At 37.0% G+C, this 22,692-nt stretch overlaps 1 protein-coding gene across 2 annotated transcripts in view; it reads left to right on the top strand.

Annotated features, from left to right (window-relative positions):
• Positions 1 to 22,692, top strand: part of PLOD2 (procollagen-lysine,2-oxoglutarate 5-dioxygenase 2) — a 77,491-nt gene that overhangs the window by 41,642 nt on the left and 13,157 nt on the right. For both annotated transcript variants that reach the window (XM_045030962.1, XM_045030961.1), the window contains exons 6-13: positions 850 to 913; positions 1,972 to 2,069; positions 4,891 to 4,992; positions 8,988 to 9,113; positions 10,512 to 10,633; positions 18,313 to 18,417; positions 20,471 to 20,596; positions 21,854 to 21,995. In XM_045030962.1, coding sequence (XP_044886897.1) covers positions 850 to 913; positions 1,972 to 2,069; positions 4,891 to 4,992; positions 8,988 to 9,113; positions 10,512 to 10,633; positions 18,313 to 18,417; positions 20,471 to 20,596; positions 21,854 to 21,995 — 885 coding nt within the window. The remainder of the gene's footprint in view (positions 1 to 849; positions 914 to 1,971; positions 2,070 to 4,890; positions 4,993 to 8,987; positions 9,114 to 10,511; positions 10,634 to 18,312; positions 18,418 to 20,470; positions 20,597 to 21,853; positions 21,996 to 22,692) is intronic.

Raw genomic sequence — 22,692 nt, 5'->3', positions numbered from 1 at the left:
ACTTCAGCTCTAGTAGAGCTGTGTATATTAAAGCCACTGATACTGTATTATATCAAGAAGCGTAGTTTTAACTTCTATATTTGAAGAAATATGCTTTATGTTGTGTGTTTTTAAAAATGTTAATCCTGTTTGGCTATGACTTCTTTAGTCTTTTTTTTTTTTTTTTTTTTTTGAGAGGACATGAGTGGGGAGACTTCTCTCTAGCTTATACTGACAAACTGATTCCTTTGGAAAGTCATGACCTCCATTTGCTGAGCTTACATAATTTAAAGCAAACTCATTGCTGATGTATAGGGCCCTACCAAATTCACAGCCATGATAAATGCGTCCCGGACCATGAAATCTAGCCTCCCTCCTATGAAATCTGGTCTTTTGTGTACTATACAGTATACTTACTATACAGATTTCATGGGGGAGACCAGCATTTCTCAAACTGGGGACCCTGACCCAAAGGGAATTGCAGGGGGTCGGAAGGCTATTTTAGGGAGGTTGTAGTATTCCCACTCTTACTTCTGTGTTGCCTTTGCGATTCCTTCCCACCCTCAAACTCCTTTTTGGGTCAGGACCCCTACAATTACAAAACCATGAAACTTCAGATTTAAATATCTGAAGTCATGAAATTTACGATTTTTAAAGCCTATGACTGTGAAATTGACCAAAATGGACTGTGAATTTGATAGGGCCTACTTATGTACTAGATCAATTTAACAATTTTCTGATGAATCAGCTGTAAAGCTAAATGAGACTCTGAAAAAGAACTTTAACTGGTTAACATCTGTCAATACATTTAAACATGTGCCATGCTAACGTTTATAACACCTCAGTGTCTTTGCTGTTTTTAATTTTTAGGCACGTATTAACATTACTTTGGACCACAAGTGCAGAATTTTCCAGACCTTGAATGGAGCTGTTGGTATGTGTATTAGCACGTATATTGATTGGCCTGTACTGCATATGTCTGCCATTAATATTCTTTTTTTGTTTGCTTTTTAAAGTGAAAATAGTTCTCCCTTATTTTAAATAAATAAATTATATATGTATGAAAGAGATTACTCCATGATGAACACATTAGTAAGATTATCATGTCTCTCAGATCTGATATGTACAATATCAACTGATTTTTATGTATCACTAGCAAAAAAATTGATTTTAAATAGTTTTGATATATCTAAAACTAGGTTTAACTTCATCTTCACTGTTAGACAAGACTGACCTTTCCATCCTTCTATAAAAAAAAATTTAATTAGGGCTTGCAAAGTACATATGGTATGTAAAATCACATTCATTAGAGATCACTCTAGTAGCAAGGCATATAATGGAATAGGCTAGTTTTAATTTTGAATTTCCTTACATTGACTGGATTGTCATAATTTTAGTTGGAAATCCCTTTTTCTTTTTTTATGTATGCATGAACTTCCTTCCTTACCTCCACCTTTGTCCTTCAACTGTGGAACATCTCAATTGAATTCCTTTGTAAATGGGAAGTTAAAGTTATGCTATTTTATAAGCTCTAAGCAAAGCTTCTTAAAACATGTGAAGGATGTAGAGCATAAAAACCTCTGAAGTTCCCTTTGGACCTTATCCTCCACATCTAATTTCACTATGAAGTGCTTAAAGACTAAGGTAATAAGAGAGCCCATAAGATAAGTAGTGTAAATAAATTAATACTTAGCTCTTATATGCCATTTTTTCATCCATAGACCTCAAAGCATTTACCAAGGAGGTCAGTATCGCATCTCTGTTTTACAGATGGGAAACTGAGGCATAAGGCAGAAAGGCACTTGCCCTCACTCACCCAGCAAAATAGTGGCAGAGCCAAGAATTGAACATAGGGCATGGGACTAGGGCCAGACTACTTACAGTACCAGAATAAAATTTAAAGTCTGTTAATTGTGACACAGCACCGATCGCTTGAGCATCCTCCAATGAACTATTTTCATTCGTATTGTTAACATGCTGGTTAATGTGCAGATGAAGTTCTTCTGAAATTTGAAGAAGGAAGAGCAAGAGCTAGGAATTCAGTGTATGAGACGCTGCCCATCACTCTGCATGGAAATGGCCCCACTAAAGTAAGTGACAGCCACTTTTTTCAGCTTTTATCAAGGACCAGTTTTAATAAGACAACAAATGAAACTGAAGTAAACTTTCAGCATAGCACCAGGAAATGAGGTGCTCACTTCCCAATTAAAGTTAATAAGCGTCACATGGCTAAAGTTTGTGCTGATCACTTAGTCTTCAGCCTGTTATTCCATTGCCACTATGTTGATAAGTTATAGCAACTGCTCACTCTTTGCTTAGCAAACTTGATTGCAGCTCTGGATTTCAGAAGCTGATGCTTTCATGGAACTATCATCATTGCTGAACAGCAAGTGGAGAACTTTGATTTTATTCATAATCATAGTAGGTGATTTATGCATTGTGGGGCTTTTTGCAGATGAAGTATGTAGAGGCTTTAGGGGGAAGAGAAGTCCCAGGCAGGGCACAGAAGTGGAGTATAACGCCTCAAGGCTGCAACTGCTGTCCCGCCAACACTACTCATTTTAAAATCTGAGCTACTACTGACTGTTAATTTTTCTCCCCTAGCATTTCATTTTTTAAAATTTCCTATATTAGGTGCTGTAAACTATCGTTGACTTATAATCTAAAATGCATACTGTACTAGATGGCTGATATTTCTTCCATATGGCTTCCATTTACAAGGGTTAATGTTTGCATTTATCCTTCCGGTCATATGTGGTACATGTAAACTGTACTACTAATTTTTTCATTAATTTTAACCTACAGACCATATAAAGGCTAGTAATTGAAAATATCAGCTCTAGGTGTTATAGGCTGCAATGTCATCTAGAACATATTTGATACCTCATTTCCTAACACTTCTCTGGGTTCTGGGAATGGTTTTAGCAGATAAGTTTTTTCTGTACTTGGCCTAATATTTGCTTGATTCTATTTGGCACTAATTAGTACCTTTACTTAGCTGTCACACACATGCTCAGATACAATTGTATTCTCATGTGTGACAAGTGGATTGGGTGAAGCCTAATTCCCAAAATATTCTATATTAAGCAAAACTTCTTTCCTGCTTATAGTCACATAGCAGTTTAACCCACTTCTGTCACGGTGCAAAAGCATTTTAAGGATTTTAGTCTAAAAACCTACTAAAGCAGGAAAAAAAATCCTACTATGAGTTTCTTTGAACCATGTTGTCATAGTCTGATTGTGCCCTTCTGTGGCAATAGAGCTTAAGCAGAGATACATAAATGTGATGAACAGGTTAGAAAAACATTTAAATGTTCACCAGCTGGGAAATGGCCATGCATGGAAATAATCTCCGAAACTAAAATACTTAATATTTGCAAGAAACTTCTATTTTATACGTGCTCTGTTGAACTCATTAGGATTTAGTGGATTACTATTTATCTAAAGGGTAGGAGCAAAATTATAGCAAGAATGTAAAGTGTTCTTTACACTTTTTTCCTTAGTGTAGTTGTCTTTGTATTGGTGTCATATTTTATTTGGCTAAGCATGCTTACAGATTTATTTTTAGGTATCTGGAAGTCCGGTAACACTTTATTTTTTGTCTGACTTCGATAAATATTTTCCACTTCATAGAATCATAGAATCATAGAATTCAAGATCAGAAGGGACCATTATGATCATCTAGTCTGACCTCCTGCAAGATGCAGGCCACATTAGCCGATCTACCCACTCTTTTAGCAAGCGACCCCTGCCCCATGCTTCGGAGGAAGGCGAAAAACCTCCAGGGACACTGCCAATCTGCCCTGGAGGAAAATTCCTTCCCGACCCCAAATATGGCGGTCAGCTGAACCCCGAGCATGCGGGCAAGACTCTCCAGCCATACCCTCTGAAAAAGGTTAAGAATATCATATCATTGACCCAATTTGACCCAATTAAGTACCAGTTTGGCACTTAATTGACCTATTGACTAAGCCCGTTATCCTATTATACCATCTCCTCCATAAACTTATCTAGCTTACTACATATGATAAAGAAGAGGCAACATATCAGGGCAAATACAGGCAAACTATAACAATTTGAGTTTTCCATGGAGCGGTTTTCACATGGGAAATTATGTGCTGCCAACTCATTAAATATAATAGGGGTGGTTGTAGGACAAATGAGTAGGCAAAATTCTAAAACAGGTTTATGATGGTAAGGAAGAAGTCCTTTAACCTGTGAGAATGGTAATATGAATTTGGAAGGAACCTTATTTGCTAATGTGGCCGTGGATAAACTATGGCATCCAGGAACATATGGCACCCAGGACAGCCTAACCTTAGAATAATTATATAACTGATTTGGAGCCAATTCCAAAGTTGCAACACAACTGCCAGAGAACCTGAGAGAGAGCCAGGTACATCACTTAGATATGTTTCACTGTTTGTTTTCTGGGTCCTGGAATAGCTGCCCCAAAAGGGAAAAGACAATTCATTTGACATCTGTGTACCTGTATCTTGTAAATTTTATATAATCCCTTCTCAGGAAGTTTTGCCCTTTGCCCATATCTATTTTCCTATAAATACCAGTGACCATCAGTTACAGGAAGGTTACTAACTTGGTTCTGATAATATTTCTTGGCATGGCCTTTTTCAAAGACAGGTGAAATCCAGTATGTGTTTTATTATGCCCACCACAATTGTTCAGCTTCTTGAAGCTGTGACCGCAAATTCCAGAGGATGTTATCTCTGAATCTTGTACAAGGAGTCAAAATAGCTTTTAGCAGCTGTTTTTTAAGGAAGAAAAGCATACCTACACAGAAATTATTAAACTATTTTGAGGATTAACACTGATGTGTTAATCTCTGTGTTAAGATACAGAGGTGGGTTGCATTTACATATAGTAAGTGTGAATTGTTCTTTTGCTTACTAGATTCAGCTCAGTTACTTTGGAAATTATATCCCTAATGCTTGGACACGTGAAACGGGATGTGGTGTTTGTGATTTAGATTTACTAGACTTATCAACGGTTACAGTAAGTATATCTCATGTATAACTGAACACTTTATGATGCGTGAATTTCAGTGCCCTTATAGTGATTTTTCAGAGACAAAAAGGCTACAGTGCATAATGTTACATTTCAAGCACACTTGAGGCTTTCATATGTTAGATATTATACAAAATAATAATGGAAACAGATTCATGAGTTACAAACTTATCAGCACTATTTTAAGTGGCAAATGTCAATATTTTCATATTGGTTATAATTTGGTACCACCCCCAGCCCAGAGACCATTTCCCCCCTCATCACCAGTCCCACCCCAGAGCCCTCACCCCCCCCCTGCACTGCAGCCCCCTGCCCCGGCCCAGTGAAAGTGAGTGAGGGTGCGGGAGAGTGAGCGATGAATGGAGGGGGGATGGAACGAGTGGGGGCAGAGCCTCAGGGAAGGGGAGGGGCCGGGATGTTCGGTTTTGTGCGATTAGAAGGTTAGAAACTCTACTTGCATAAGTGTATGTGATTGTAGATTGCCCCGCTCAACCAGCTACAAGTCTGTGCAAAGATGGGAGGGACTCTGTGTGTGGAAGTGAGAATCACACCAGTTCTGTGTCACTGTTCCCTCCCCGCACCCCCACCCTGTCCTGCCTTCTGGACCCCTGTAAAGGGTGTGGTCTTGAGCCCATGTTGTGGGAGAGGGTAGAGAATGGGAGAGGTCAAGAGGAAGGAGTGTGTAGGCCAGGAGTAGGGGTTTGTTAACATAGGTTCTCCCCACCACGCCCGGTGACGTACTCACTTTTCGTTGGTGTTTCCTTCACCACCTATCTCGGCTGCCCCAAGATTCCCTGGGGGAGTGTCTGGTAGCAGGGCTCTGCTGGAACACTATAGCCAATGAGCAGAGGACGGCCCAGGAAGTCACCATGAGTGCAGAGGCCCAAGAACTCTGTGTGGCTGTCCCTGATCTCTTGGGCATTAATTTGAAGATGAGCCCCTCAGGTCTCTGTGTGGGGTGGGGGTGCAAATCCATCTCACCCACCAAAAAGCACTACAGTGATGGAGAATCTCTGTGAAAGAAATCCTCATGGAGATTTCCTTCCCCTTAGTTCTTTGCTCGCTATACAAAGGAAAACAAAGGATGCATTGGTGACTGGGTCACTTGTGTGGTGCTGTGCAAACACACGAGAGAGGACAATCTGGTCCTTGAAGGGCTTACAGTTTAATTAAAGGCAAGATGCAACAATTGAGTAAGGTGTAGGGAGGGGGATGGACCATGATAAGAAATAATGAGGCTGTAAAGGGCTTAAGAGGGCTGATGGGACCACGTCTTCCATTTGCATTGGGGGTGGAGAGACTCAGCTACCTACCTTTGGGCCTAGTGCTGATGGTGTGGCTTCTGCTTCTGAATTTCTTTCTGGAGAATGTGGGGGCTACCTTGTAGTGCCGCACACCCCCAGAATAATCCCACAGAATTTGAAAATTATGCAAAATCCATTGTCTTGCTTGGGTGTGCTTTCTATTATTGGTAGCAATTACATATGCCCTGCTTAGTGATGCATTTTGGAACAGCATATGCCACTTTACTGATAAATCTTCATACAGTGGTTAACATTTGCTTGTATTCAACAATATAAATTACCATGACACTAGTCTCAGTAGAGCAGTTCCTGCCAGAATGACAAACCTGTTCTAGATAAAAAGTTACCTAGTTTTGTTTTAGGATGATCTTTTTATATAACATTCCTGTAATTTAATATTACTGCTCTCAACCAAAAGTCCAAAATAATTTTAGCATCTAAATGGTTTAAAAGCCTTTGCCTGGCTTTGCAACACTTCTCTTCTATTTTTAATTAATTCTTTTATTATTCTTGTTACCATAAATTGCAAATAGAAAAATAAATTTTGCTTAATTCTAGCAAGCAAGTTATAGTCATCTATTTGTATGATTACAAAATTTTTATTTTAATCAACTACAGTAAAATGTATCTACAGTGCATATCTCCTATTGCTGACCCATCAAGAGTTCCTCGAGTTCCTTAATAGGGAAGTAGAACATGGCTTGTTTATAGGGTTATGCCTTGCCTGTCTTTGGCTGCTTTCCATGCATTAATGAACTCTTATAATATGGATGAGTAAAATATTTTGTGGCATAAATTCAGTTATGTAATTTATTTTTAAATTCAGTCTTTTCCTTTAGACAACTAAAATATATTTTCTGTAGCTAAAACGTTAACTTTATAGATTTTGCATACTATTTTAAAATTATTTTGTGAAATATTGTTTTTCTAATGTTTATATGCATTTTTCATAGGCCAGTAATTTTAAAACCTTGACTTGCAATATTCAGTAGCTACACTGACAATGAAAATAACTTGTAGAGAATTTAGTTAAGTACATAAGAATGGCTATATTTGGTCAGACCAATGGTCCATCTAGTAGCAGTTCTGCAAGTTTCTTCAGAACTCTTGGCTGAATATCATCTGAGCCTGGTGACTTATTGCTGTTTCATTGATCAGTTTGTTCCAAAACAACCTCAATCGGAGTTCGTCAGATATGTCACCTAAAAAGAATGGCTTAGGTGTGGGAATCTCCCTCACATCTTCTGCAGTGAAGACTGTTGCAGAGAATTCATTTAGCTTCTTAACTGCCTTGTCTTGAGTGCTCCGTTAGCATCTCGATGGTCGAGTGACCCCGCGGATTGTTTGTGATGTGTCCTGTTTCTTATGTACTTTCAAAAAAGGAAAAAAAAATGTGGTTAGTGTTTGTGTCTTTTGCAAGTTGTTCCTCAAATTCATTTTTGGCCTGCCTAATTATACTTTGACTCTAGTTTATTCTCCTTTCTATTTTCCTGAGTAGGATATGACTTCCCATTTTTAACAGATATTGTTTTAAATCTCTAACAGGCTCTTACTCTGTTTAGCCATTATAGCATTGGAGTGGGGGGTCCTCTTATTTTTTTTATATATTTGGTGTGTGTGTGGGTGTGTGTAGTTTGACCCTCTCTAATGGTGTTTTAAAACCGCTTCCATGCAGCTTGAAGGCATTTAACTCTTGTGACTGTTCCCTTTAATTTTCATTTACTTAGCCTCATTTTTGTGTAGTTCCCCTTTTTGAAGTTCAGTGCTCCTGTGGTGGCTTTGGTATTTTCCTCCCTCCAAGGATGTTAAATTTAGTTATATTATGGTGGTTATTATTGAGCAGTTCAGCTATATTTACTTCTTTGGACCACTTCAGGAGTAAATCAAGAATTTCCTCTCCTCTTGTGGGTTCCATGACTAGCTGTTCCAAGACATTAATGGTATCTAGACATTTTATTTTTGCATTGCAACCTCAGGTGACATGTTCCCAGTCAATATGGGATAGTTGAAATCCCCCATTTTATTAGGTTTTCTGTTTTTGTAGCCTTTCTAATCTGCCCGAGCATTTCACAGTCACCATCACCATCCTGGTCAGGTGGTCAGTATTGTGTTCCTATTGTTATATGCTTATTATTCAAGCATAGCATTTCTATCTATAGAGATTCTGTGGAACTATTTGATTCATTTAAGATTTTTATTAAACTTGACTCTGCTTTCTTCCACACATAATGCCATCCCTCTCCGCCTCCACCAGTGCAACACATTCTGTCGTTCCTATATATTTTCTACCCTCGTATTGCCATGCCTCACTGATTATTTTCGTTCCACCAAGTTTCTGTGATGCCTATTACATCAGTAGCCTCATTTTAATATCAGGCACTCAAGTTTCCCCATCATAGTATGTAGACTTCTTGCATTTGTTTACAAGCACTTATAAAATGCGTCAATATTTATTTGTCTGCCTTCATGTGATATAATTAAATGGGACTCTTTTTCGTTTGCCTGTTGCTCTTCAAATCTTATCTGTACTTTTATTAACTTCTATCCCTATTCATAAATCCTTCCCAAAAGGAATGTCTGTCCGAACTCCACACCTGACTTGCCCACAGCCCTCAGTTTAAAGACTCCTGTATGACCTTTTAATTTTACATGTATTTTGTGTCAACATATTTCTTTTAGGAACATCCAAGGGTTACAATTGGTGTTTTCATTGAACAACCAACTCCTTTCCTACCTAAATTTTTAGACAGACTGTTGACTCTGGATTACCCAAAGGAACTACTTAGTATCTTCATTCATAATAATGTAAGTACTGGGGAACTATCTGGAGCAGTTCTACTTTTATTCAGGTGCAATTGGTAAACTGTAATTGAGATTTGTTTTGTAATATGGTAAGCAGTAATGGAAAATATGCAGTAATATAATGTTGGTAAATAGCAGCAATAGCACTTCTCTCCAAGAGTTTTTTATTAAATTCAAGAGGCACTTTCTGGAGCCTTTAATTCAATTATATTAGGGTTTTTTTTTCTGCTTTCTGTGGCCAAGACCTCAATGTTATTTTGTTACAGTTTGGGTTCCTGATGTAATACAAATGTTATGACAAACATGAGGCTCCCAGCCTTAAAGTGAAAGATATGAGTCTCCAAAACATACACAGGAGAGAACAGTTGGGCTGACTTTTACTCCTTGCTAAATCATCTAGGCAGTGGTTCTCAACCTGTGGCCACGGTCCGCTTGCAGCCCAGTCAGCACAGAGCTGCGGCCCATGTGACATCTTCAGGGCCATACAGATAGCATTGGATGCAGCCCACATAACACATTGTGGGCCACATACGCAGCCCACAATAGTAAATAGGTTGAGAACCACTTATCTAGGGGCTCAGTCCTGTAAGACTTAGGCCCTATTGATTTCAGTAGCATTAATCATATGAGTAGTTACTGATGTGCACAAGACTTTGCAGGATGTGATAGCAGGATTGGTCCCTGTATTTTTCTGCCTTTACACTGGCATGTAGTCCATTGACATCAGTGGCATAGCGTGCCTCAATTAGGAGTTGGCCCTCAAGCTTTATGAATATTTTTGTGGGGGGATAGTAAAATATATGCAGATTATATACCAGTAATAACTATGGGTTTTTATCATTGTGCAAAACAAGTGCCTCATTGTGCCAATCAGAAGTTAAATAGCCTTTGAAATGATCAAAAGAAGTTGGCTATCCTTGTAAATATAAAGAGGGGGGAAATTGGTGAGGATTTTTTTTTTAACTTATTCTAAAGCCAGCCATGTTATGAGAGTTGGCTTAGAACTATTTCATGCTGTAGAGAACTGTAAGGCATAGCTAAGGAAATTAGCAATCAAGAGAAATAATAATTAGAAAGTAATTTCTGAGAGAATTATTAAATATTATTGTGGGCTTTGGGCCATAGATTGCAAAATGTGCAGTTTGCGACTCCCCCAATACTAAACCATATTAAAAATACAAATTCCATTGTTGCAGCACAGTAGTTTTTCTAAGTTCTTCAACAAAGGAGTTTTAGTACTTGAAAATATTCTGAAGATATCTGCAAAAATTGTAATCACCTCTTCTTTCTTCCTGTGATAGTACAATTTGCACTTGAATACCAAGTGTTTTATTATGTGTGTCTTGCAGCACAGCAATTGGTATTTTATATTAACTCTGAATTATGTTAACATGATTACAGGAGGTTTATCATGAAAAGCACATCAAGAAATTTTGGGAGAAAGCCAAGAAGGCTATCAGAAGTATAAAAATTGTTGGACCAGAGGAGAACCTGAGTCAGGCAGAAGCCAGGAACATGGGAATGTAAATTCTGTTTTTCTATGTCTTTTTTTTTTTTTTTTAATTGTGTACTAATGTTAAGTTAGATTATACATTTTCAATAGAGGATAAATAGACACTTAAAGATTTTCATAGAATACAAACTCTATTTAGACACACACACAGTGTAATATTGAATGTTTTATGATGTGTCCTCATTATGTATACCATTATTTGTTTTTAATATAAAAAGCTGTTCTTCATTTGGGTAGGCATTTCTTGTTGGCTTGGATTTAACTTTGTTTAAATGATCTATCATTTGGACTTCAGATGAAGCTTTAAGAATATAGAGAATAATAGATTATGTAGGAGTGGAACAGATGTTGTGGATTATTCATGAAGTATATCTGGCAGGAACATGAACATATTTCTAAGCATATATGATGAGCAATGAAATCTGTCCAAATATAAATTTGTGTTTTTTTTAAAAAGAAGCATGCTGTGCAAACAAAGTAAATGATACAACATAAAATACTATTTAATCTTGATAGTACATTACACTACAAGATGTGTGGATGTTATTTCAAGTTTAAATAGATAAAATACTTTTTTTCAGAAATTAACGTTTCGGCTACTATTTTCAGGGATGCACACATGCTCAAGACCTAAAACAAAGTTAGTATAGAATGATGTGTCAAGGAAAAAAATACAGCTTGCATTCAAAGATGCATCAACTCTATGCATTCTTGTACTCAACATCTTTGATCTTGTTTGTTATAGTAAAATTAAATTAAACAGTGTAGAACTAGGAGAGATCTGGATATGAACACACCATAATTTTCTCTTTCTGCATGTATGGAGTAGGGTGGGGTTCAGAAATTGAACCCAGACCCAGATTTTGTATCTGGCTCCTGTTTCATTAATTTGTATTTCATTAGTTCAGATCCATTCTGAACATTTCCCCCAAGCTTTATAAGTGGGTGTAGTTTAGAACCTGAGCTTTGATCTGTATTTTATGGCTTTGGACTATTCTCTCTAGGTAACAGTGAGATTTCAAATGGTCTCTGTAGAGACCATGTTAAATGACAGATCAAACTGCTCAGTAATCCATTTTATTTCCCTAATACCAAATATATACATTCCCTCTCAGTGGGTTTACAGTTACTTTCATTTTATGCTGTAAAATAAATTTTCTTTCATTTTAAATTATTTATTTGTATTGGGGAGGGCCTTAGTGCTATTATTTTTTCTGGGTTGTGTAGAATTACATCACATGTAATGGTTAACAGATTTCTTGGCCTTTTTCCCATGTTTTGTTCTAAATGTATATGCAGCTACTTCCAACTTTACATCTGCTTCCATGTTTTTAATGGCCTCTGAAACTGTATTTCATGGTACTTCTGATGAGAAATTCCAATCGTGATTATTCTCAGGACATTGCAAAACAATGCTTAGGGGAGAGGAACTGAATCATACAGGGCTCCTAACTGTTGTTAGTTTGATATTGAGAATTGTTGATTTAAAACTTCCATTGGATGTTATCTTTATCCATGTTTAAGTTCTTTTGACTTAATGGTCTAAACATCACTTAGGGGGTTATAGATATTTTCTGTCCCCTAAAGGGCACTTCCATATTACCAATGTGTTTCTGGCAATCTTACCTGCTGCTGTGTATTCCTTGGGGTCTTTTATTACCTTGGAGGTATAGTAATAATTAAGAAAAGGACCCTCACTATAAAACCAATTAAAAGTTTCAGAATAGAATAACAACTCCAGAAGCACAGCTACACCACAGGTTAAACAATCAGAGTTTGGAAGTAAGAATCAACCACTAAATTGTTAGCTATATAAACACTTCCTGTCTGCTAGCAACCCCCCCTTCCTAGTGGTGATGGCTAATGGACTACATTCCCCTCTTTGGCTTAGTAGAGCCTGTTAGGTATAACTGAAGATACCAGTAGTGTCTTTTATTGCATCTATAGGCCAAACGCATCCTTGGTGCTGCTTGGTTAGGCATGAAGAGTTGCATGCCCAATGTCAGGGCTGACTTTGGCCTTTGTGTATTTACATATTTGTCTTGCATCTTTTTCTGACAGCCACTGTATATTCTTTGCCTTTTCTCTGCATGCCTAGGTAGTTATACCAAGAAATGTTTCAAAAATATTTCATTGCCACTAAACATATGTTTCCCAATGTAAGAGGTTAAATTTGTGTGTGTAATATATGGTCATGTAAAAATGTGTACTGCATCATACAGGGCTCCAAGCTATTGTTATATCAACTATCTTCCTTTATCCCCATTTAAGTTCTTTTGAATTAATAGTCTAAACTTCACTTACAAAATACCTGTAATCCCTGGAACCTTAGTTTTGATTTCCCGTAGATTTATTCCTTCATCCATCTTTAGGGTTGACCCTACCCTTATGAGTCAAGAGAGGATCATGAAGTCTCTCTGTGCTGCTCTTTTGAGGTTTGCAAGTTTGAAAAAAGAAATAAATAAGAGTCTGCTTTTTCTCCACAATTACATACTGCACTTGAAAACTTGTGAACTGGTTTATTGTATGTGCAGCTCTAGAGGATCTTCCACCCTCTCCCATTTATGTTGTTTTACAAGTGTAAAAGGGCAGTACTATCTTCAGTAATAAGCTTATATCCTATTATAACACTAAGCTCCAGATCTCAGTTGCAGAGCTTCGAGATCTCTACCTCCTCTCATGAAGCTTACAGTAGCATAATGTAACAGAAAGCAGAACTACATACAAAAGCCCCTAAAACTCTTTGCGATCCAGCAGATTATAAATAATTTAAATGGATAGTAGGAGTGGTGGTTATAAACTAGCCATTCACCAGAATATTAAAAACAGCAAAGAGCCCCACAAAGCTACCTGTTTGACAGTGTTGCATAGCATTCTATCAAACTCCCCTTTGTAAGATAAGAGTATAATCACATTGTGATACATCATACTGGATACTTATGTCCACCACAATACAAATATAATTTGGCCCATGTTGTTTCTCCTCTGAAATGCCCTTGCTAACAGTCTCTCTCCTGCAGGGGATGTGTAGCATAAAGGGAAAGTGTAAATAATCATATATAACCCAACACAGAAAACTGCATTGTGCTCAAATGATAGCTATTAAAAGTAGGAATTTTAAAATGAGTAATTAAAATATAAATTGACAGCACCTTAATTCAACCTAAAATCAATTCTAAGTCGATTTCAGGTTCAACTATATATTCTTCTATCCTCAAGATCTGTTTCCACTCCCTTCTGAAATTAATCTGATTCCCTCGGACATCTGAAAAATGTATGTTTGCTTTTCTCTGATAAATCCAACTAAACTTTTGGGTTAGATTTGTGACACAAATTCCCTGTGGATTATATCTGCTGCTTGCTCTCAGCCCTTTCTTCTCTTAATCTGGAATTCAGAATAATTTTATTCCATTCCCTTTAGTATTCCAGTGTGAATGCATTGAAAAGAGCAACTCTTCAGAGATCTGACTTTTTTCAAGTTTTAATTGTATAGCTCAAGCAATGCTCACACAGTTAAAAATCTGAGTTTTGGGGCCAAATTCAAAAGTGATTTAAAGTGGTATTACAGATACTGAGGTGTCCAGAAGATGTGTTTATATCAATTGATACTTACACACCTCCTTTTGTAAGTTGCTTTTACTGCTTTGCTTCTCTTAGACTCACCTCTGAATTTGGCCCATTGTCTTAAACAGATTTCTTGTGTGGAATATGTGTTTGAAAAAATAGAAATAATCCACCAATCAACATTCCACAAAATTCTTGACCGCTGAATGACTATTTTCAGTTCCTGACATCTTAATTTTGGATTTATTTTCTAGTCAGTCTATTTTCTGTTTAAGTATTTTATTTTCCCTTATCAGCAGTAAACATTGGTTGTGTACACATGCCAGAGTTCCCTACAAATGGACCACTCCTACTTCTATATGCAAGCTTTTTGAGAAATAGACCCAATGTCCTTAACTTTATCCATAGACTCATGGGCTATATCAAATCCATTATGTAGCATATTACTGTCTACTTGTCTTTTATCACTATGAAGAATATCCTGAGAAAGGGTATGCATGAGTCCTACCGGCCATTCTAAGAAATAAAATTTATGGCAGAGTCCTGGGACTTTCCTGTTTTTACTTTTGGCAGTCTTTTGGCACAGCACATTCATTAAATGGGGTAGATTTTCATTTTTCTATCCATGTCCTTCTAGTGTGCCCATTATTTCACTCCTGGTACAAAATTAAGAATTACATAACAGTTCCTCCAGGAATGTTACTGTCTTCTTCTCCTTAGTTTAACCAACCTCACTCATTTGGTTTACATTCCTCTCCCTTCCCCAACTGCTTTCCATTGTGACCATTATCAGAACCAAGAGTGAGAGTTTCATCTAGTTTTATGAGGATCCAGAGCATGGACATCATGTGTTCTTAGATTTTTTAAATTTTTTTTAATGACATTTATGGGGCAGTCCACCATGTGATAGTCTATCTGTAGGTCCATTTGGCTTCCATTTTCATCACTAGGTACAGTCAATTGCAGAAATTTAATGTAGAGTTGATATAATCATGGAACACAGTTACTTAGCCAGAAAAGGTGGAAGATGTTGCAATCTGAGTGTTCTGGATCAATAATGAGTCCAGTAGGACTCCCAAAACCATGGAGATTGGAGGTCAGAACCATGAAGGCTGGAGGCCAGATAATTTCAACAACTGTTGAGGCAAATTTCCTAGTTAGATCCCTAAAAGGATTGTTCCCCCCTATTACCTCTTATGTCTTATTTGGAATAAGTTTGAGTTGCTTTCCAACTCAACTGTATACTTACCTCTCGGATATTGTGACAACTGGGTGGCAGTGTTGGCTGTCCTTGAAAAGACCTGAAGCTGTGTATGGTCGGTGCATTGATGGCAGTGGTTTTTGATATAATTCCAGAATGTAATCTGCATTAGGAACACAAAATGACATTCTTTGCACCATTTCTAGAAGCAAAATGAGAGTGGAAGGGAGGGAGATGTAAAGTCATCTGAGCACTCTGCCTATGTATGCACATCTCTTGGAATTTCTGTTCATTTTTTAAAAAACCTGGTCTTCAAGGAACATGCGATACAGGATTGGATGTAGCCACCCATGCAATTTGTAGACCACATTTAACCAGCTGTTGTAGATTTTGGTATAACAGAAAACTCTTGATTACGATGAATATGTTCAGGCTATAACAAATGTAAGAAGTAATTTGTTTCCATTCCTTATAGGATTATCAGTCCCTAGAATCTTGTTATTGGATGATTCCCCACTTTCCCCCTCTCCATTTCAGGGAATTTTTACAGGCATTAGTAGCTTTTCAGGATGTAGTAGAGCTACTATAGTAGTTCTGCTCCTCAGGCTTGATTTCCTAAATAAAAGTTAGCCCTTTATCCATTGTGTGGTTAGATATGTTTACCTCTACTGGGACAGAAGTGTTGGTATATACTATTCTGAAGAAGTCAAAAGATTTTACTAAGGATATTCAGAAATTGCTAAGTGTAGTTCTAGGTGACACAACTATGGCATGGTCGGAACTATATGCTATTAATATCTTATGGAAAAGTCACCCCATCTATTCAATTCAGCTCCAACTGAGCAGGAATTACCAAATTATATAATGCATTGGTTAACTCACAATCACCAAATGGCCAGTAGTACTGATGGTTAATTTTTGTCCTTCATAAGTCGCACAGAGAGGTGAATGTTGTCATCTTATTGTATCACTAGGCACCATTTTTAAGGTGTTTCTCAAACTGCAGTATTCATAAAGAGAAGTCTGAACATGTCCTAAGGTGTTCTGTCATCTATTCCAGGATTGCCATTCTCTTTCCAAACTATGAAGGACAGAAAAATGATAGACTGCCTCAATTTCAAATACAAATCATGCTTATAGACATTTTAAATGGCTGTTTGATAGAGGAAATTGAACAGATTATGTCTCTTCCCAACAAGTTACTGTGGGTTAGAACTAGCATATTTCAAGATCACATGGTCTCAGTGGAAGGTTTTATTCACAAAAGAGCAGTGACTTTTTTCCTTTTTCTAAGATAAACCAGTGCTTCACAAGCAGAGTTAAACAATAGTTTAATCCTCTCTTAGAATCTGTCTTCTCCTATTGACCACTTCTCATCGCTGCTTTAAAACAACTTCTTGAACTTGTGTACAAAAAATATCTTTTCAACTTTCACGTTTATACTACTAAGATAAATCTAAGCAAATGTACTGAGGCCAGGGAAATGAAGTTCTCCCTGAGGAGTTTAAGCTAAAAAGCATATGACTTGATTTTAGAGGTGTTAAGCACCTCTGAAAAGCAAGCAGACAATTTGTCACAGCTATCCCTATCTCCTACTTGAATTAAGGAGTAAGGTCATGTGTTACCGTAGCATATCTGTGTCCTTAAATACTAAGCTATTATCAAAATGTAATATTCTGAAGCAGAAAGACTATCAAAGATTATTTGTAATTCCTAGTGAAAGCTACTAGGCTGTGATGAAAGTCTCAGAGTAAATATGATTTTCATTATTATGAGCAGGTTTCCTTTCTTAGTATTGAGAAATTTTATAACTCCATGTTATGTATAATCCAAAGCTATAAAATTCTCTAGAAGTTTTGTTGGTGGTGTTTGCAAGTGCATAGGTAAGATCCATGTTTCCTACAAAAATTCCAGAAATGCAGAAAACTCTTAATTAAAAGAGAATCTCTACCCTAATGATCCAGCCTGTCATATTATAGTGAGAATGAAAGGAAGGAATTAAAAAAACAAAAAGATTCAGACTAAGGTCAGGAAATCCAAACTGCTGCCTTAATTCTGAAAGATTCTTGTGGGGTTTTTTGTTGGTTAAAAATATTCCTGTAACTTTGTTTATTACAAATGAATTCCCTTATATTTAACGTAATATAATATTTCTGAAGGCTTCCAAATAGATCACTAGTACCTTGGGTATATGTTAACTTGGAAGTTTTTCAAACGTCTAATAGCTTGTCATTTAGATGAATATATTTGAATACAGTAAGAAGGATTCTTAAAACAAGATCCACAGAGCCAGTTTTGACAGAATACTTTGGCAATTTATTTTGTAGAAATAAAGTTGAAGTCCCACAAATTGCCTGCAAAATTTTATTTGACGAGACTTAATTCATTTTTCCAATTATGTCTGCTCAAAAATGAACCTAAAGCTGCTACTTTTGGTTTTATTTTAAGTAGCATATCATTTAAAACAATCTATATGGATTATTTTCAAATGTTGGTTAAAAGAAAAATCCCTATACTATTTAGCTGAGGCTTTATTTTCTAATAATAAAGCCAAATGAATTTTATGGTGGAGTTACAAAGCTTTGGACAGAGAGAATTAATAGACTGAAATAAACTCTGCCCAAACTTTAGTACCTAAATCCATATTTAGTCACCTAAAGGAAAACTGGAGATTTTCAGAGATGAGCGCTTGCAATTCCCACTGAAGACAACAGAAGCTGGAGATTGCTCAGCACCAAAATAAAAAATTAGACCCCTTTTATTTAAGCATCCAAATGTGGATTTAAGTACATGATTTTAGGCACCTAAGTTGGAAAAGTTTTATCAAGAATTTATTAAATGTGCTTGAGTTTTTCACATAAACTTATTTTTAACATCACACAGGATGTACTGATTGTACTAAATGTTGCTTTCTCTCTTTGCAGGGACCTTTGTCGCCAGAATAAAGCATGTGACTATTACTTCAGCATAGATGCGGATGTTGTGCTGACAAACCCGAAGACTTTAAGACTTCTGATGGAGCAAAACAGGTTCAGTATATCTTTGTCTTAGACTGAGGATCTTCATTTTTCCTAGTCTGGAAGTACTCTGCAGGATCCCCTTTTACTTGTCCCTTCTATGGCATTGCATTATTGTAAGAGAAGTTTGGCACAACTCCCTCTGGAGCTTATCAGCATTCCACTCTACGTGAGGAAGCATCAGGTGATCATGTAACTGCAAACTGTGCTGCCAATAGACCACTAAGCCATTCCAATGGCAAACATTTTTAACTCTGTAATTAATCTTGGCTGCTTGTTTGTTTAAAAACAAAACAAAAACGGCAACAACAAAAAAACCTGCTTTAAAGGAATGCTGAGTTCTGGGGCGGGGAAATAATCAGACCTAATTATTTGGTTAATGGAAACGCTTTCTCACTTGAAAATGTTGAAGTGAAAAGGGTAGATGACCTGAGCATGCTCACTGGATTGGGCCCTGCAGGCCAGTTAGGTGGAGGAATCACTCTGGGGCCTACGTATCTGCATGCCCAGAGTGAGGATGCAGTGTGCATGTACAGAGGCAGAAACATAGGCACCCAGGCAACTTTTACTACAAAAAACACAGATGTCAAGCAAGTTTAGGCACCTACAGGGTTCAGCAGCAACTAGATGGGGGCTTTGTGTATCCCAATGAGGCCTGATTCTGAAATTTAGGAATTTTAGGAAAGTCCCCTTGTGAATCTAGTCCATGTTGACCAGGAAGATATACTGATTATCACTCTTTATACTAAGCATGGGAGCTAACCATTTGCAAAATGTTTTGCATAGAAGAATATGCACAAACAGTAATTCCCAATCTGAACATCCAAGAATCTAAATCATTCTGAAGGCAGCTGTGTGGTGTCATTGATTTCTGTTACATGAAGCGGGATTTCCAAGACTGACTGATCAAAAATTGTACAATTCAGGCATTTAAAAAAGCCCAGTTGTTTCAGTCTTAGTATTTGGAGTTTTTAAAAAAGAGATTTATTCTTGGAGGAGAGAGAACATTGTTTTTTCTCTTATGAGCTGTTTCTCATTGTTAAATAATTTCTCAAAGATGCAAGACAAACTAAACTTTGACATCTGATACTAATAGGAATAAAACTTGTTAGCTTTTCACAATTTCCAGAAAAGATCCAATACTGACCACTATTCACAGCTCATATTGGGTTTTTCCCCTACTTTAGGGCCAAATCTTGCTTGCTTTACTCATGAAAATCCGCAAATTCCCATGTGAGTAGAGTAGGCAGGATTTGACCCTGAGTGGTAATGCCAGGCTTTTCAGGTGGGTCAGACAAAGAGGCAGAGTATTCATTTCATCAGCATATGTTGGAAACTTGTATTTACCTAATGACAAGGACTGAGTTGTAGATAAAGGCATAGCTGGCATGTCATTTTGATTATATTATTTCTTTGCTGAAATCGCTTCTTTTTGTAAAAGAGAAGTGTAGAACCCTGTATGCTGCAGACAGAAGTAGCACAAGTTTCACAAAACAGGCCTATGTGGGACAGCACTTATAAAAGAAGTTCCATTTATTTTGCTACCATTTCTAGCCAACTCACATTTCCCTTCTCACCTCTGTTTTCAATGTCTACTGAGTTGTTTTTCCATTTGGAATAATTTCCATAATCAAAGTCCTCGACTTTTTGTTGTTGTTGTTGCCTCTGCTACAAATCCTTAGCTAAGCTTGGTTAAAGGGTGACCATTTCTGCTACTTCTGCCTGCAGAATGAGGACGAGTATTTTCCTCTGCCTGAAAATTCCATGATTTATAGGGATCTTGGGCATGGCAGCTGAATTTCTGTCTGTTGCTCTCACCTTTAGGTGGTTGGAGGTTTGGAAACTGGCAGTTAATGGAAAATATTTCCTGTCAGCTCAAATGTAGAATGGCTGCTTCTAGATTTGATGATTTGATGGTCCTTCAATTCTGATGCTCTGACAAAGTGCAAAAGTGAGAGGCGCCGTCGATACCAAGCAGACGTTCACGTGCAGTCTTGCATCTGTTTTAATGCTAGCAGAATCAAAGTTCATGTTTATTTTCTTACTGAATATTTTGTTTTTACAGAAAGATAATTGCTCCACTTGTAACTCGCCATGGGAAGCTATGGTCCAACTTTTGGGGTGCTTTAAGCCCTGATGGCTATTATGCTCGCTCAGAAGATTATGTGGATATTGTCCAAGGGAACAGAGTGTAAGTTACCTTAAGATAATCACTAACACCAGATGTCATTGTACAGTAGGTATTGACACATTCTTTCCTTGCCCAGCAAATACCTGTATTTTCCATGAAAAGAGAGAGAATTTCTGAACTGTTAATGTCGGTTACATTGATGAATTTCTTCAATAATCTGGAATTACATTCTGTTTCTGCAACCTGGAATAGAAAGGCACAGTGCCCAGCACAATGAGGTCCTAGGTACTATCACAACACACACATTTAATAAGTGGTGGTCATCAGTACTGAATATGATTATGCTATGAAAATGAACTGTAATTGCAAAAACTGAAGGAGTTATACTATTAATTTGCCACTGTGAATTTATGCCAAAAAATAATCTAGTGACACTTCATCAAATGTGTAACAAGTAAAGTCTTTTCCCATCTTTTCTGGACAAGCACAGTATTTAATCAGCAGCTGAAATTACAATTAATAACCACTTTTGGAACAGCAGTATTTGTTCCATTATATGCTGTCTGCTTTCCATCCTTAGAACAGCCCAGAAATGTTAGACTAAAGTCCAAGCAGATGAGAAATACTTTGATTTCACATACAGTAACTTTTCCCCAAAATGAATGTACTTTAAACTACTTGAGGTCTGATTCTCATGTGTTCCAATGCCCCTTTACTTGGCCCTGACAATTCAAAAAAGTCTTATTGGCCTGATACTCCTTTATGGCTATGTACTGATTTTATAGATCTGCCTCTGGAAAACAGAGAACTTAAGAGTAGTGCATGGTCGTATGGATAGGCCTATCTGTTGATATTGGCTCAACTGAATTAAACTTGAGGCCTGTTGCATTCACTGGTATCAGTGTAAAGAGGTCACTTGGTCTATGAGAAGCTACAGTTGGGTGTTTAAACTAACATAAAATCTGTTTAATAGTTTTCTCCATCTCACTGAGTAGCTTAATGCTATAATATAAAGGAATTTCGTTGATAGCCTTGACCTAGTCTGAAAAAGGACATGTTTATATATTTAAAACACACTTTAGAGAATTTGGTGGAATTATTTCTTCATGATAAAAGCTCATAAAATTTGTATTACTGCTTATACTCCCTTCAAGTCCAGCTGTAGTTTTTCAGCTATCTTGAGAACCGTACATCATTGCCTTGAACTTTGCATGGTCTTTTCAGTAAATAATAAACTCATGATGTTCAAATTGTAAAATATGCAACACGTTCCAGTTTTCATAGTCTTAAATCTTTTCCCCTGGGCTTCTTTTACAGAGGAGTCTGGAATATCCCTTATATGGCTAATGTATACTTAATTAAAGGACAGACTCTCAGATCAGAGATGAGAGAGAGAAACTATTTTGTCCGTGATAAGTTTGATCCTGATATGGCACTCTGCAGGAATGCCAGGGAAATGGTAAGGTGGATGAATGGATGGCTTGCTTTTAAATAGCACATGCAGGGTTTTTTAACATGCTTGCTACATGTGTGTATATGTATGTAATATTGAATTGTGTTCACTTCTTATTAAAAGTACTAGCCAATTTTTTGTGGGATACTGGCATTTTTTGCAAGTTTTTTAAATAATTGAAAAGAATACAGTGGAAATATGTGGCTTTGGTCCAGACCAGTGGACTGATGCACTGACAGCACATTGCTTTCTATTTAAATACAGTTACATTTCATAGGTGCTGTAAATTACCTTACTTGGTGCCGCAATTGTTTAACATGAAGGTAAACAATTGTTTACCTTACTCAGTGGCCGCCTTGTTAATATATCAGCTATCAATGAGTATCTCCATTTCTCTTGAAATGTCCTTAATCTACACAATTTGGAACTTAAAACAAGTTAGGTGGAACACTTTTTTTGTATTTTATGAGAATACTTAAAGTTGATTGAAGCTGTCAATATACAAATCTTATTTTAAGCCGTTTTCAGAATGGTGATACTCTTATTACAGGGTGTTACACTATTTACTGCTATTTGTATTATGCTGTCATTAATATGAAGACTGATTTATATTAGGAGTATAAATATGCAAAACCATATTTGTACTGATATTTACACTAGTTTCAGAACAGAAACAAATAAGAGGTAAACTACAGCTATTTCC

Source organism: Mauremys mutica, chromosome 9 (assembly GCF_020497125.1).
Source record: "Mauremys mutica isolate MM-2020 ecotype Southern chromosome 9, ASM2049712v1, whole genome shotgun sequence".
In the NCBI taxonomy this organism is placed as follows: Eukaryota; Metazoa; Chordata; order Testudines; family Geoemydidae; genus Mauremys; species Mauremys mutica.
The sequence above is the reverse complement of the archived record's forward strand: the minus strand, read 5'-3'. Positions and strand labels throughout refer to the sequence as shown.